Below are 17,808 nucleotides of genomic sequence, written 5' to 3'. Positions count from 1 at the left end.
GGGGGGAGATTCAGATTTATGCTTGGTGTTTGGTATTCAAATCAATCAAATCAGAATAAACTAAAAGCAACACATAGCCCAAGATGTTGTCTCCTTGTTCTGATGTGAGCATACATGTACACTTGTGTGCCTGGGTGGGCAGGTCTGTGTGCTGTGTGTGGTCAGTAGGAGGTTAGGTGAGAAGACAGCCTATTATTTCTGTGTTGGCTTTGGAGATCTCCAGTGTCACACACAGGGCTTTGAGAAAAACCAGCTACTTGGATATTGCACTGAGAAAGTGCTAAGGCAGGAGTGACAGAAATGAAGATTGGCTTACTCAGGAAATGAAGTTCAAAATATCTGATACCATGGGTGTCTGGTATAAATGTTCAGATGATCAGCAATTCATATAGGAATAGCATGGAATAAGCCACGCCTCTGTTGTTCAATACCTTCGCTTCAATGCTTGTTTAATTACTCCTATGGGAGCAGAGGAAGCCTAGTCTGTGCTGTAACTCAGGTTGTTTGTTATTAGCAAATGGTATCAGAAATTGTGAATGTTGAGGAACTAGCTCCACCGTGTGGACTATGGAAAATGAATATTAGGAAGTCTAGCAAAAAAACTTGAAAGGACTTCTGAATCATAACAATAAGGAAATACATTGAACTGTAAGAAAATATAGAAATATTTTGGTCTTTCTCTAGGTTATCTGTTAGCATTAAGTGCTATAGGGAGAGATATACTCAGAAAAACAGGCTTTGGTAAGATAAAAAATAGAGTACAAATTTCATATTGCATTAATGCTGAAACCTCATTCTCCTACACAAATGTGAACTGAGATGTATATAAAGTGTTATTTCTTTTGTGTACAATAGTACCAGGGTCCCCAGAATCCTCCCAGTGATCTAGGTAGTAATACAGGCAGAACTGCTTCTGTATTGGCAGCATTGGTATTCACTTGAGGTTTTTCAGCACTGTTGTAATGACTGTTTTCACATAATGCCTGGATCTTCTCTGGTGGGTTGTCAGCAGGCAGAAAGACCGTGTGTTTTACTTGCTCCAGCTGATCCATGATGTCTCTGGGTGGAAGAGATAATACTGCTCCACCTGACAGCGAGTCCTGTCATGGGAAGCATCTGTGGAGGGCAGCTGGCAGCATCCCAAAGGACTTGCAGCATCCAGGTCGCCTGCTCTGCAGAAGGCATCAGGCGTGACAAAGGAAGGAGGCTTCCAAGGGAGAAACATGGGGCCGTGTGACGTTTATTGCAACCTACTGTATCACATATACATTCCTGGACAGAGAGCAATCCTGAAGGAAAATACCTTCCTAACAGGGACACTGTTTTGATTTGAGATACTTGCATTTCTATTCTGCCTTTAGTAATAGAGTATCATGTTGTCTATCTTAAGAAAGTTAGTTTTTCTACCTGAACTTTTGGGGGTTCAGAGTTTTTTAGTGGTGCTTTTTAAGGAAAAGAGAGGTAGGAGACCTTCCTTTTTCCAGTTCCCAACACCTGCATCTTGGTCACTCACCTCTGAGGTAGGTCCTGCAGTGCTGAGCATGCAGTGAATCAGTAAATCAGTATCAGAGCCCATTGCTGGAGACTTCACAAGAACATTCCTACAAACCAGTTACAGTAGACAGGCTTTCCTGTTCTGCGTTGATTATGTAACTTACTTCTTTTTCATAGGAAGTGTAAGCATGCAAATTACTGTGCTAAGGAATAAGCCTGTATACATGTGCTCATTGCAAAGCAGCTCATATTAAATAGACTGTTACCCAAACCTGTGTGCAACCTCTCACCTCATGGAAGGTAGTTTACCTGCTTTCATGTGTGCTACAGGGATCTGAATAAACTCAGAAGAAAGGCAGATAGATGAGGTGGAACACACACTCCATAGCTTCACTTGCTAGTGACAAAAGACCTTGGGAAGAAACAGATTATTTTATTTTGCTAAGCTCACTGACAAAATTAACATTTTTAAGCTCTAATTACTCAGATGATAAACAGCAGCAAGCACACGTAGGAATCTCTCCTTGAGTATTCAGTAAAAATAATCTATATTCTTTTCATTTGTAGTAGAAATGCATAACCATAACTGTTTGTATACCTAGGGTCACAGCAGGAATTTACAGCTCATTTGTGAGCAACTGACTAAAAAAATGATCACAGCTAGTGGGAAATTACTTTAGTCAATAAGAAAAAGCTTTGAGATGGTAGGAGTAAGCTTCTAATTCCCTAGTATTTGCTTATGTGATGTGTGAGAAGCTGCAAGGGTTTCATCTGTCAAAACCTGAGATGGTAATTTATTTAAATCATTTGCCTGCCCTGCTGAAACTAATATATGCATTATATGCACAAAAGTAATGAAGGATTTAGTGCACCACACTGATTAGGAGAATTTTTACAATTTATTTAACTCATCAGTGCCCAGAGGCTTTTATTCTCTGTTTAAGATAGGTGAGGTAGCAGCAACAGAGTTCACAAAACATATTACCATTTCGTCACCAAGGTTATCAGTACCAACACTGCCCATCAAAGCAGGAAATGAAATGGAACAAAACTATGCACGTTTTACATGACAAAGTCTAAAGCACATTTGCAACGATGTTGACAATCTTCAGTAGCAATACATTGAAGACAGAATGGAATAAGAGCAGATGCGTGGGGGAATAATATAAATTTCAGACAGGATTTTCCTCTGTGCCAATACACAAAGCATGTGTTTGTCGTTTGAACCACAGTTGCTGTGCCAGTAGTTGATACATCTCTACCTATTCTGCCAGTCAAAAAGCAGCAGAGGAAACATGCAAATAAAGGGTATCCAACGTGTGGGTAGCAACCTCTTACCGTCAAGGCAATTAAGACATCATTTCACTTTATAAGTTTTACTTTGTGTACTTAAGAAAGTATGAATGAATCAGGAAATTTCAAAATGATATAAATATTCAGCTTGTTGATTAATGTACTTGCAAGAATGCACAACAGACATTCAAGTTATTGATATTCTTACATTTATCTATGATCTTGGGGAAGATATGACAACATCTGTGTACAGGCAAGAAAAAAAAAACTAACATTTTTTTGTACCTGAAAACATAGAACAAGTGATTTTGTTCTGAGGTAAAATGCCTTTTACTTCATGTCTCCTGTTTCTGAGAATCTGATTGATTGGGTCAACAGAAATCACGTTGAGAAATTAAAACTAATTGCAGCAGATGAAAAGGCAGTTACTAGAATGTCTGTCCATCCCTATAGTACAAGCACGTCATAGAATCACAGACTGGCCTGGGTTGAAAAGGACCACAACCATCAACCAGTTTCAACCCCCCTGCTATGTGCAGGGTCGCCAACCACCAGACCAGGCTACCCAGAGCCACATCCAGCCTGGCCTTGAATGCCTCCAGGGATGGGGCATCCACAAATTTCTTGGGCAACCTGTTCTGAGTGAAAAAAGTCCTCCTAATATCTAACCTAAACCTCCCCTGTTTCAGTTTAAGACCATTCCCCCCTTGTCCTATCACTATCTACCCTCCTGAACAGCCATTCCCCTTCTCAGTTATATGCTCCCTTCAAGTACTGAAGGCCACAATGAGGTCTCCCTAGAGTCTTCTCTTCTCCAAGCTAAACAAGCCCAGTTCCCTCAACCTTTCCTCATAGGAGAGGTGCTCCAGCTCTCTGATCATCTTAGTGGCCCTCCTCTGGACGCGCTCCAACAGCTCGACATCCTTCCTGTACTGCCCCAGGCCTGGATGCAGTACTCCAGATGGGGCCTCACAAGAGCTGAGTAGAGGGGCACAATCACCTCCCTCTCCCTGCTGGCGACTCCTTTTTTAATGCAGCCCAGAACGCAGTTGGCCTTCTGGGCTACAAGTGCACATTGCTGGCTCATGTCCAGCTTCTTGTCTACCAGGACCCCCAAGTCCTTCTCCGCAGGGCTACTCTCAAGGAGATCTTCCCCCTGGGATCGCCCCATCCCAAGTGCAGCACCCTGCACTCATGTATCAAAGAAAACAGTAGCAAGGCTTTCTAGTTCTCATTACTTTCTATCATCACTCACCATTAGAAATAAAACAAAGAATCAATTTCTTATGTAAGTCAATTTATTGGTTCTCTGAAGACACAAAAGCTGTTATTCGGAGTGCAGACAACTAATCCTGTTTTACTGCTCCAATAACAAGAAATCAAAACATCGCAATCAACAGCTTTTAAGGTAGAAAGGCTCAAATTCTTGTCTCAGTTATTTGTGTAGAAATTTTCTGAACACTAAGATCAACTGCGTATGGATATGAGAAAAGAATTGTACATGTAAGACATAGTGCAGTAGAAAATAAAAAGTTGCTTATGAGCTTTCTGTAAAAACATTTTTGTGTTGAGATGTACAGTTCAAAGACCTAAGATTCTCTTAAAATTAATGCTGTTCCAAGCGTTGCACATCTAAAATCAGAAACTGACCTGACAAATGCCAGAACATTTGTAAACAGGATTCAATCAATATGTTAGTTCTGCTAGCTTGGTTTTTTAAATAAAATTGCTTTATACTAAGCAAAGTAAGTTTCTAATAAACTGAAATATTAATTCTCGATGGGAATTCAGCAATTCCTTGAAAATTTCTAAATACAAAGGATCAAACTCCACATTCAGTTTCATTCCTGAATTCTCATTGAACTGTGCTGGTAGTAACTGAATTTGGCCAATGTTGCCTATTCGTTGCTTCACTGTTGGAGAACATTTTTTCTAGCAAAGGTGAAAAGTGAAATAGCGAAGGATAACTGGGAAATTCTCATTTTAGCCACTTGCATCCCTGCTTTGTTTCAAACAGACATATTCCTTATGTAAATTGCTGCGAACACGTTTGTTGCAATATCTCCAGAAGAACTCTCTCTGCTGCCTATTGATGAAGACAGAGAATCCAGAAGCTTCATATGTGCCAGCTGAACTGTCTCCCTAAAAAGTGAGCAATCTAAACAGATTCCACATCGTCTCCAACCACGCAAAGGTAAACACTTAGGTGATTTTTCAGTAGTAGGAAAGACAAATGACACAAGTCATCAGCAAGGACTCTGTCCATATGCAATAAAACCCCGAAAAGGTGAAATCATTAATATGTAAACTAAGATGCCAAAATAAACAAACAAACAAAAAAAACAGGCAGAGCATCAAAGGCAAAAATGCACTGTCCGGACACATACCAACAGAGCAGCAGCAGTAAGGCTCTTCCCTCTTAGCAAACCCAAAGTTGCTATATGATATCAGTTGCAACATGACATCAGCAGTGCTCTGTGGCTAGATGGGTTAAGTAACAGTAGCAGTGAAACAAGGAAAGATCAATGGGCAGCAGCAGGACATGGCAAAGACAGCAAATGCTATAATGACAGCAAGATATCTTTTTTCTTCTTCACACGCAAAAGCTGAACATGCCAAGTTGCATTCCCAGAATACTAATCCTGGATAACAAACTATGAACAAGAAAGGAAAAAAATGTAGTATGATAAAGAGGAATTTATTCTTCTGATGTTCACACTGGAGATGGGACATCTGAGAAAGACCTCTACAGTGGATGTTGTAGGGAGTGGGCATTTTACCACCTGTTCATGTACTGTTTGACCCAGCTGCTACTTGTGCTTTCCTGACCTGCTGGTTCATTTTTTTGCCTCTGTGACATTTCCTTTGAAATTCATTTTAAATATTGATACTGAGCCCACTTTTCTCCAAAACCACATGACAGAGAAGTGACACTATCACAAATGCTAAAGCACTTGTGGTCAAGGAACACATGTATCTCACATTTCCTCCATGAGGTTGGTAATTGCATTTGCATTGAGTATTTTTTCTGATTTAAGAGACAGATTCAGGTTTACCACTCAGAATTTCAAGCTGAGAAACAACGATCTTTATCCAGTAGAGGACAAAAACTAACTATGCTTTAGGATGCAGGGATTTTCTCACTCGGGTTCCACAGAGCTTTACTTGAATGAGGCTCTCACTATCCTGCCCTTCACAGGCTGAAGTGGGCGCCAGTTATCAACCAGTGGGCACATGGGCTCGTTCTCACCATTCTTGGAAAGGCTTCGGAGCCTCGCCATCTGCAAGGAAGAAAAGTTAAAACATCCACATAAATACACCTGGAAACTGCACCTTGATGCCTAGAACAAACTGAAGCAGAAGAGGAATTTTTTTTTTTTTAATACAGTCCCTAAAATTACTGGTAAAGATTACTGGTAGAGATCTCTGGAATCCAACAGCTAGCATGGTTTCTGTGGATCTTTACAGTCTTCATCCACACACCTGCAGAACAATGGGTCATTTGATCCTTCCCTGGGATTCTTTGGATTTTCCTGTGCCACACTCACAATGTAAAACAAGAGTAGGGGCTTCCTGCAGCCCTACTGGAGCTGAACTTCACTCAGATCACTTGTGGAAATACAGCCATCCATGAAGGAGAATGCAATAGCTGGCCTGCAGAAGTTGTTTTTTTGGGCGGGGGAAGGGCAGAGAAATGTATGCCAAATAGATTACTAATCTGAAGTTTTAGGTTTACTACATATTTTATTCATAAAATAGGAGAGTGTAAAACCTGTTGCATCCGTGTGAGGAAATAAGAATGCTTTAAATGTGTTTTCAGCACACAAACTCTCTCACAGTAGCACCTAGAGGAACTTGAGTCTTACTACCATAACAGTCACACCAACTCCTGAGGCCAGTCTAGAATCCTGATAGCAGGATTCTGGAATTACAAATCATCTTAGAAACATCAATTTACACACCTGTTGTATAAAAAAATTAGCTAGACTGAATACATCTGTCAGATCAGTACAAGAGCTACCTTTTCATTATTCCACCTTTACACAATGCAAATAACTCAGCCTGCAAATCTGAGTAGCCTCAAATTAAAGGATAACATCCTTGCAGGAGTAATCTTTTTTTTAAAATGTTTACTTTTTTTTTAAGCATTCTCTTCTGATTCTCAAAGTCAGTTTCACAGTTTTATTCAGCTCAACTCTTTTAGCAGGCAATTCCTCACAGCCTTCAGCTAAAGCTTTCCTTGTCAAAAAAAATGCAAGGTAACATATGGCTTGCAAACCATCACACTGACATGGTTTGAGACTACTGAGAACTGGTAAAGGGGTTAGCAGAACTAGCTGGAATTTACCTGGTCTGGGCTGACTTCAATTGGCTCCCTCAAGAGAATCCAGGTGATGCACTCCTCACAGGGGGGTGTCGTGAATGAACCATGGTAGGTCCAGTAATCCCGAGATTTAGGGAAAAGAATTGATGGATCAAAGTGCTGAAAAGGAGCCTCTTTCCCCTTAAAGAAAGGAAAAACAAACCTCTGCAGTAACTCTAGGGATATACACATTAAAAAAAAAACACCAGTAATGATGTTATACAGGAAATAATTAACTATCAAGATTAATGAAAGAGACCAACCTCCTTCTTGTCAAGTATCTGTCCTGAAATTAATAAGAACTGCCTTTTGACTTGATTAATAAAGAGAAATTACAATCTGAATTGTGCAGGACTAAAATATATCCAATTGTTCTATTTTCCTACTACCTACATCCTCAAATTCATCTGGGATTACAAAGCACTGGAATAGGCTCCCCAGGTAGGTGGTTGAGTCACCATCCCTGAATGTGTTTAAAAACTGCTTGGATGTGGTGCTGAGGGACATGACTTAGTGGAGGGTTTTTAGAGTTAGGGCAGTATGGTTAGGTTGTGGTTGGACTTGATGATCTTGACGGTCTTTTCCAACCTCAGCAATTCCATGATTCTATACACATTATAAAAGTTTAGCACTGGGGCACTGCAGGTACTAATAGCATTTTTATCCAAAAGAACAGTGGCCTAGCATTTACCCAACATTCATTCTTCCTCCCCCCAAGGAATTCAAATCTGCATCTTACTCCTTTCCAAATTATGCTCTACTTACACTGTTGTGGCAATACTCTCAATCTTTTGTTGGCACTGTTACACTTAAAGTAGAAAACTGAAAGTTTCCCTGGAGGAGTACAGGACCCTGAGTGCCTTATCACTATAGGTCAGTATCACCAGAATGAGTCCAGACAACATTTCTCAAAAAATGTTTTCTTTCCTACCAAAGAATATACTCAACAGAGTATCTCCACAGTAACATAATCAGATTTTCTTGTGTCCCCTGCAGGGGAACAAGAACTAAATACAGTTTTGTATTCTGCTGATGTTTACGAAGCGATTCTGGAAAGCAAAACCCATTCTTCCTAATTTCTGTTTCTCTGATGGAGAATCTTCTCTGGATAGACATGAAGAATTACCATACAAAATGCAGTAAAAGGAGCTGAAATCTTTTCCACACATCCTTGTACAAAATACTGGCAGAAGGAATGGCATCAGGACTCCACATGTGTCTTCCTGACAAATTCAATACGAGTTTGCAAATAACTTCACAAAAAAAAAAAAGTGCTTTACAGTAAATATAGCACAGTGTCCAAGAAACTCCTCTGCCTGTAATGTTTTTTAGCAATTGAGACTGCATGTAAAATAAATACACTGATGATACCATCTACTAATCTGTCCTGAAAAATAACAGTCTGTGAGTGATTGTAGATGTACCTATCTTTCTCTGCTTTTCTTGTAGTGTTGCTTTTTCCAGAACTAAAGCACACAATGTCTGTAGGATACCTGTTTTTCTGTTAGAAGTCATAAATTCTGCCAGATAGGCAGTCCTGGATAGAATGTGAGGGAGTATATATCAGTACCACCTTGTTATCACTATATGATACAGGGCTTCGAAGGGTAATTTATGAACTTCTTATCACCTGTGGCATGTAAATCGTTTGCATGTCAATGGCCAAAAAATGACACAGGGGTTGTATGAGGAAGCTGAAACTATATTAAGACAGATCTTGTAGACAAAGGAGGAGCAAGGGGTAGGGCAAAAAAAATGACCTATTCTCCAGGAGGAAGAAATGAATGGTATATGAAGACTAAGAAAAGATTGAAAAATTAAAACTAATAAGACTGAGTTGGTAGCTAACAGATTTCAGACTTGGATCCTCACATCAGTGGCACTACGTACATGATTACAGTAAATGCAAGAAGTTCTTCTAAACTTGGAAGAAAATGCATACAAACTTTGTAAAATTGAGTCCTAGTGATCTGGTGTTATATTCAACATCAGATAAAGTAAGAGTTTTGTTTTTAGCATCATTGGATGCATGAAGCTTATCATGAAGGACAATGCTGATGTGTATCAAGGAGTTAGGTTAATAGCATATAATGATGTTAAGTAACAATAGAAATGGTATTGATCTTTCTCTGCAAAAAACTCCCTTCTGCAGTTTTACATATGTAATAGGTACAGACTTCTGTCCTTAGGTAGCATCTATTTATGCTGGATCAATAGTATCTGCAAGGATTGAAAAGTATCCTCTACAACAACAGGAATAATAACAGAAGTGAAGAATTACATGATTACTGAAGTAAAACAAAGTGCCCTACTTCCCAGTCCACTCTATTACCTCTAGTGCTAATGTTAGGCATCAGAACAATGCAAAAAAGAGTAAATCTAAATTTCTCATTTCTGTTTCTTTCCAATTGCATATAATACAACATATTGTTTCAATACCTTGGTCTTTATGTTATCAATTTCTTCGAGAATTCTCTTCATTTCTGGTTTGGGAGTTTTTCCAACCTGTAATGCAAAGCAGAAGTACTGTATATTTTCATCATGTTCCACAGTATTTAAAAGAAGTTCAGTACATCACATCTTTTAAGTAAGCTAGCAGTACTGTCAGAGCACCAGATAAAGGCAGACAGAGGTACAAAGCTGCATATGTTCAAAGAACATCCAGAAGAGCAGACTCAAGTAACTGGTTTGTAATTCAAAAATGTGCTGTAAGACTTTACTGGGCATCTCTCACTGTCTGAGTAACAAACTGTTCATCCCAACTGTGTCATCCAGAACCTGCTGAGCCCAGTCCTAAGCTCCTGATTTGAAAGCAACCACAATCACTGTGAGATGTATGGTGTTCAGTGAAGTGGTGGCAGTCTGAAGAGTAGATTGCTTCTGCAGATAGAATATTCCACAGCACATCTGCAGTCACATCAGACTTGATGCAAGACCTATTCCGGGGTCACTATTGCTTATGCTCATGACACTCCACATCTCCAAAAGTGGCTCTGGATCTGAGAAGAATGAAGATAGTATGAGAAAGACACGATTTTATTGCCATGTCTTTTTCCAAAAACAGATGAAATTTGGTTATTCAGGAGATAATTCATTCCTTCCTCTTCCCTCCTTCCTCTTCCTTCCAAGTTTATAAACAAAATCAATTATAAAACACCTGTATTATATTAGTTTTATTAACCTGCTGTATTTCAAGATTAAAATAGTCGATTAACTCCTTTTGTCATCAATTCTTTCAATTAGCTGCTCTTTTGGAGCACTCCCAACTCACGTAAGGACCCGTAGGAGACCAAGGAAGTCAATCAGTCAACATAATCTTGCTGACAGGTGCTCCTCCCTCAGTACAAATCAGAGTACAGAGCTGAGCAGCTATCAGGGACAAAGTCAGCAAGTGTCCTAAGAAGTTGTGCGTACCTCATTCAGTACTACTGTGCTATGTGCCACTAGTGTCATGAATGCTACTTGAAGTTTGCTCTGAATGTAAGAGGGCACGGAATCTGAAGGGCCCAAGGACACTCATGACTTCAGCCTGTGCATCACTTAGAATGTTTTCCTGTAAAATAATATAGTAAAAGATGGAAAATACAAAAAATATACAAAAACTGAGTGTCTGTCACTTACTTTCAGAAAAACGCCCACAACAGCCACACCATCAGGTTGTTTCAAAGCTCCAGCAAAATTACCATGTTTTGGATTCCAGTGTACCAGATGTAACTAAAAATCAATAACACTTCAGTTGTAAATGCCAAAAATTGCCAACAAAGCAGTCTTGCATTAATTAGCCTTACATTATATTAAGAAAAGTTTCCAATAGACAGTAAGTAAAAGGAACATGAAAAAGCGTGTTCCTATGCTCCCATGTGCTCACACTTTCTATAAACATCATTTTGCATTTAACTGAAGCATAGAAAAAAGGAAATACCTTTTAAAAATTCAGACAATCCAACTACAAACAGTTCAACCCAAGCATGTGACATGCACACGTGCAGTTTATAAAACACCTACTGAGATGCACTTCACACAGGCACAGTTTTAGACCTTCAGATTATGCAGATATCACTTCAAGAATTTACACTGGGTTTTATCCAGTACATTTGATATTGCTTTGCAACTCTTATTACTCTCTGCACATCATACTGGAAAGCAATAGAGATTCTAACTTATCATTTCTTTCTCGTTTCTACTTTCAACAATGCTGTATTTTTATCATACACATCAAGTTTTGTATCTCCGTCCAGAAGAATCTCCAGTGCCTCGGGAATCACAAAATAAGCACTGTCTGGAATATAATATCATACAAACGAGTCAGATTTTGGTGCATATCCTGGATGCAAATCTTCGGCAATTTTCTTTAAGCACAGTATTTTGTTTTATTTCTCTAATAACAACAAAATAAAGCGTATGTGTTGCTGCTTCTTCTCCCTTGAGAACAAAGATATAATTGCTAAGGATAAAGACAGAGTAGCCATATATCTCTGGCCACATTCTGGCAATATTTTCATACTTTCCAGGCATCCTTGTCTTGTCTCATCTCGAGGAAGCAGAACTTGTGTAGTCAGCCACAGAAAGTTGAATACTAATGCAGTTTGACTGTGGCTGAGGAATAGAGGAAAAAAAAAAACAACAAAAAACATCACTCACAGTCATCTCAGCAACGTATATGCACACTGATCCTGTAAATATCTGCCTGAACCTCCTGCTATAATTGGTGTGCAGAGCCCCTGAAAGCTCTGTATCTAAAGGATGAGTTATTTACGGTAGGAAATCATTACTGGAGTCTTTTCTTGTGAATATACTATTAGCCTACTCTCAGATGAGATGGGCAGAGGAGGTAACGCTTGTAATTCACCAGCACCACTAGTGAATTCATTCATACTTATTAACTGAAGAAGTCTTCAAGGCCTAAAACAGCCATTTAGCAACTTTGGACAGTAGTGGCAAGGTAGCTTATATATTAAAAAAAAAACAACCCAACTATCTTTTCTCTTCAGTTTCTGAAAATAGATACAGAGTTTTTAAAGAGTTTTCATCAAATAGAAGGTACTCTACCAGTCCAAATCACCTTTAAAGTAGATCTAATTTTAAACATCAGCTTATCAAATGCACTTTTAGCCAGTTTTTTTGGTCATTAGTAATGCCTCCTGAAACTAACTTAGTAGTTTGAATTATACTAGAAATTACCAGCAGCCAAAAAACCATCAGCAGAAAACAGAGCTTTTTATTTGAAAATAATGTATCACTTTGTCTCAAATATTTTTAAAACATTCTACAAAAAGAAAAAAAACAAAACATCTTCCTCAGTGAATCAAATGTCATGTTAGTATGCATTTGCAAAGATATGTTTCTTGGCAGATAAAACATGTCCCACTGCACAATGATGAATATTCATAAGTTTCATGGACAAATTATAAATAAAGCAGATTTTAGAGAAAAAAAATAAAAGGACAGTCGTGTAAGGGAGTTAATCTGTCAGTCCATTCAGATGCACAATCAAATTCCAGTTAGTGCTGAACACTACTATTAAAAGTAACTCCTACCTCTGCTGCATATTTCACCCCATCTATAACATGCTCAGAGCCATGGTCATCAGCGGAACCCCAGTGCAAGTGAAGCTGTCGCAGCCTGTAGGCTCCTGTGAGCGGCCCACCTCTCAGCACTGCAAGTGATAACCTGCATCAGTGCTAGCCTACAACATGGGGACACACACATTTACCAAGTGGGGACCTGTACCTTATGGGTTTGTAGCACCTCTTGTAAGTCCAGCTGGTCACGGCAGAAGCCACAATACTCACCACTGTGTAAGAGCAGGCTGAGTTCTGTATAACTCAAAATGAGTACTATTTGAATTGAGAACTGTACAAGCTGCCATTCAACAAGCACAGAATGGAAACTCAGCTGCCCAACAGCCCCCCTTTCCTCTTGCAATTGAACATCTTACAGTTCCTGCTGTGGAGGGAGAAGGATGGTATACACAACTGTTTGTTTTCAAGAAAATGGCCTGCTGTGAAATGGTTCGGATTGAACTTTGAATTGAATCCAAAAGTGCTGCAAAATACACCTACACTGTAAGACCCTCATACTTGTTAAAATTCAGTCATTCCAAACTATGCTCACAGCATATTTGGATGCTTCCAGAAAAATAATCTTTTTTTTTCTTTTTTGAAGTGAGGGATGAGAAGAAATTGAGCTTAAATGATTTAAAAAAGTGTCCCTGAGTGAGCAAAACCTTTAGTCTGCATTTGACATCACCAAAGAAACAAATTAAGAAACTACCTTTTCTGATGGTCTTAGGCAAATAATGCCACATATCAGCAGTTGACATAAACTCTGACTTTCAAAACACATCTGCTGTTTCAGCTTGGGGATTTCTTTGAGTAAGGGCTGCTTATAGGATAAGCTCTCACATGTATTTTTCCTTCATTACCTAAGACAGGAATGAAACGTGTTTCCTTACACAGAAAGCTGATAATGCTGCTCACACCAGCACTGCCAGAAGACCTTGTTTAAATTGCATTCAAGTTTGAACTTCTAACAATAGCTTTGAAGTTCAAAGTTAACATATTTAAAATCTCCTGTATCCAGTGGTGTCAAATTTACTTTTGATATCATGTGTGTTGGAATAGCTACAGATGTGCTACGCACAGAGCAAAAGGTTTAACTCTGCAGTTTCTCTTTTTAGTTGGCATTTGTCACAGCCATTGACAGGGTGTGGAGGACAGAAACAAAGCACTGCTTTGAGTTTCAGGCACACACTCCTCTTATATTTTGAATTTGTTAATACATAGATTATTGTAACTTACTAATTATTGTAGAGAAGCTTCAGTGGAAGATGTAATATATTTACAAGAAATTCTTCTTGCTTCACTTTTGAATATAGGAAAAACAGGGCTTAGACTCCACAGCCCATATCCTTAAAAGTATTTGCTTGCCATTTTACACTGGAATCAATGCAAGGCAGGAATTTTCCTTCAGGAGCTGAATTTGGGTGTTCAACCTACACTTACAAGCTAAATTAATACCAGACTTAAAAATTCATTTAGCAGTAGCTTCTTACAAATGGCCCTTTCCAGAGCGCAGATATTGTGCAGCACATGGAAAGGGCACTTCAAATGGCCTGCAGATCCCTTTGACAAAACTTTTCAACCTGCAAGATTTTCCCATTAGATTAGACAAAAATAAAATACTAGACTTGTGACTACTGAGCTCAGCTGTTGCCATCATGGAAGCCAATGAAAGAATGTAAAACGTGTTTTTGAAATCACTTTTCCTGTGGTTCTTTAGAGCTGTCAAACACTGCATTTGATTCCAAACAGATAAACCTCCAGGAAACAGAAGCAGGAAGTGAACATGTGCACTGGGTGTCCAGTGGAACAGAGATAACGGGGAAGGAAGGGAATGGAGGGAAGAAGATTTACAGGACAGGCAGGAAGGACTATGCCAAGGGCTGCACCCTTCTTGACCAAACCAGGGACTTTCTCCAGAACAGTTCCCTGGGCAGACACTTTCTTGGACAGCCTCCTAAACATTTCAGCTTTTAGAAATCTGCAAAGACAGAGCAGAATCATCTGAAAAGGTTCATAATCAATTTACTTTATCATAGGCTTTGAGCCGTGGTATTGATTTTATACAATCACTGTGAAAAAAGTATTCTATTTTTTAACAAAAAGCGTAATTTATTATTTGCCTGAAGCCTCTGCATAGAAACATCAGTAATGGATATTAGAACACTACAAAAATACATGACAAAGAGATGGTCCATGTCCTAAATAGTTTGGATTCTATCAGTGAGATGTGGAACAATAACAGGTAGCTGTAATGGTAAACAGAGGAGTCCAGGAAACAATGAGCTCATCAGAATAAACAACAGTGACTGTAACCTTTCAAAATACCACAGATGTATTTCATTAATTATATAGCTTACTAAAAACAGGTTTCCAATACAAGTGTCATCAAAGCTGATGCAGAAAACAAACAATGGAAAGTAACTCTGTTTTCCATTAGTATGATTGTTTTTCTTCTTGCTAGGCCTGATCAATATTGCATTCTCTTGAGATGTCTTCAAATTATATGGCACTGTGACTTTATTTTTCACTTTGACTGTTGCTGCCTGTTTTGTATTCAGAACTATGTACTGATATAGCTCTGGAATCTGGAGTTGAACAATCTAACTTAAGAGATTCAAGGCTGATCTCTCAATCAAATAACAATGCCACTTCATAGCTTTTCAGAAATCTGCAAAGTACAGGGAAAAGAATCAAATGAAATGTCAAAGTCTGAGTCAAAAGAATCTGAACACTTCCAGAACTTGTTAAACAGTTTTGGAACTGCCATTCAAAGTAGATGATTGTGATCATTAAGCAATGCAGTTTGCATGTAGCATACTTGAAGTAGGAGTAATGCTTTTGTAGCACTTTGTTGATGACTAAAGTCTGATGACAACTCTAATTTCATTTAACTGCATTCAGTTGCTTCCTTTTGAACATACAGATGTAGTCCTGCAGTTCACACCATTAAATATTCCACAAACACCTATGGCATTTTGCTTAAACAGGCACTGCAGGCTTTGGACTCTGTTCATCTGCTTTGTTCTAAGAAAAAATTACAGTTATACCTGCTTTCAGATTATGTTCTCCTCATTCATGTAGTTTACAAATACTACAAAAACACCATTTTATACAATATATAAAAATAGGCAATATTAAGCCTTCTCTAACATTAAGCTGTTACTGATTGAAAACATTCACACTGAAATTTCTTTACAGAATGAAAAGGCTTAATTTGAAGAGAAGGGTTTGAAAGAACTTGAACTTACTGTCTTGAGCAGTGTAAACTCTGGGTTCAGGACTTTTGATGCAGGAAGAGGCAGCATAGAATCATAGAATGGCCTGGGTTGAAAAGGACCAGAAAGATCATCTAGTTTAAACCCCCTGCTACGTGCAGGGTTGCCAACCACTAGACCAGGCTGCCCAGAGCCACATCCAGCCTGGATGCGTGCACGAGATGGGAACAGAAGTGTTCGTACACACTGTGCAACCACAATTAGTGACAGAAAGAGAAGACGAACAAGAAAATACCATAAACAACAAGGAATGCTGTAAGAAGTTGGTTGCTTCCTTTTGCATTCAAGCAAATACCTCTTTGCAGATTCTTACAGGTAATGGTAACTGCATTTGTGATTTAACCACATCCCTTTCTCCTATCTGGAACAGTCAGTGAAACCTCAGTTTTGGGTAGCTGCTCAGACCAAAATGATGTAGGTGACTTTTGCAAAGATAAATTCCAAGTTAAAAGGCTGACTTCTGTGAATTCATGGTAAAATAGTAGAGACGCTTTCAGAACTAGAAAAAATAGCCAGATGAAACTGAAGATGAGGTCAAATATGTAGAAGAACATGAATGTAGATGGGATATCTTCCTGGGAAAGAACAGTGTCCAAGCACTCAAATACATTGGGACACCAAAAATCTCAGAATCTGAAATAGCCACTTGGCTGAACAGAGCAATCATCAACCTGACAGTGAGGGTTTGAACCAAACAGAAGAAATCAAGATCAAAGTCTATGGCAACATATGAGTTTTTTTTGTTTGCAGAGTGCCTAAGACAGTGCATGAAATGCTTCTGTATGAAATTCTCTCACCTCACACAACACCTGGGGACTTGTGTCCACGCTGAAGGTTACATGGGGAAGAGCAAGAAGTAATGCTGGCTGCTGCTAAGAGCCTACCCCATTGGATCTGCTTAGAGTCTACAGCCCCCTGCCCAACCTGTTTTCAACATAAAAAAGGCAGGATGCACCAAAATAAGTGCTGGGACCACCTCCCTTGCCTACACAAATTCTTCATTTGTGTGGGCTAGCTGCTGTGGGATGCTTTGATTCCAAGCGCTCTGCAAGCCTTCATTCCTAATTACCCCCCAGAGGCAAAACAGAAGCTGACCTGATCTATCAAAAGTGTCATCAAAGACAACCCTGCAGGTCCGCCCGTTGTTCAGGATGGTTTTAGCCGCCCCGGGATCGTAACTGGCATGCCAAGGAGAAAGAGAAGTGTCGTGCCGTACATCTTTGCTGTTGATCTCAATGGGCGACTGTTTGTCTCCTTTGGCCATGGGGTAGTTCTGATGCCAGTGCTCAGGTCCTGGTGGAAATGCAAGGGATGGTCACCAACACCTCCAGCCGGGCTGTGACCCCCCCAGTGGTCCCCCCCCATTCCACCCGGGCCTCCCAGTCTGAAGGGGGACAGCAGACCCCGAGCCCTGTCCACCAAAAAGCCAGCCCGGGCCGCGCTGTCCCGCGCTCCCTCTCACCATTCTCCTTGTCGTAGCCCCACACGGACTGAGCCATGGTGCTGCGCTCTGCCCTGCACCTCAGCTCACCGCGGCTCCGGCGACACGGCGCTCCCGTCCCTCCCTCCCCAGAGGCCTTTTATAGCCCTCCGCCGCCCCGCATCCCGCCTTGAGAGGTGGACTGGGGTGGGCGGAGGGCGGTGGGAGGCTGCGAGGAGGGCAGGGCCGGGGGCGGGCAGGGGAGACTCGGCTTTCCCGGGGCCGTTCCCTCCCTTTCATAGCTCCGGGCAGAAGGATGGATGTGGGACGCGGGCTTTCGTCCCTCTCCCTCACGGCGTGCCCTGCCCCGCGGAATATTTTCCTGTTTGCGGGCAGCGT

General features: G+C 40.1%; 1 protein-coding gene across 2 annotated transcripts; it reads right to left on the bottom strand.

Moving 5' to 3' along the window:
- Positions 1-4,067: 4,067 nt before the first annotated feature.
- On the bottom strand, positions 4,068-17,546 carry CA3A (carbonic anhydrase 3A). Of its 2 annotated transcripts, NM_001277411.2 has the most exons (7): positions 17,452-17,546; positions 17,085-17,282; positions 12,688-12,806; positions 10,772-10,864; positions 9,590-9,655; positions 7,136-7,291; positions 4,068-6,068 (listed from the first exon to the last, which is right to left on the bottom strand). In NM_001277411.2, exons 1-7 carry the CDS (start codon positions 17,486-17,488, stop codon positions 5,949-5,951), a joined length of 789 nt encoding a protein of 262 aa, NP_001264340.1. In that variant the 5' UTR covers positions 17,489-17,546; the 3' UTR covers positions 4,068-5,948. The 2 variants fall into 2 exon arrangements, with proteins under 2 accessions (NP_001264340.1, XP_040534049.1); XM_040678115.1 differs by lacking the exons at positions 12,688-12,806; positions 17,452-17,546.
- Positions 17,547-17,808: the final 262 nt, after the last annotated feature.

This window comes from Gallus gallus, chromosome 2 (genome assembly GCF_016699485.2).
Source record: "Gallus gallus isolate bGalGal1 chromosome 2, bGalGal1.mat.broiler.GRCg7b, whole genome shotgun sequence".
Taxonomy (NCBI): Eukaryota; Metazoa; Chordata; class Aves; order Galliformes; family Phasianidae; genus Gallus; species Gallus gallus.
This window is presented reverse-complemented; position numbering and strand designations above follow the sequence as displayed.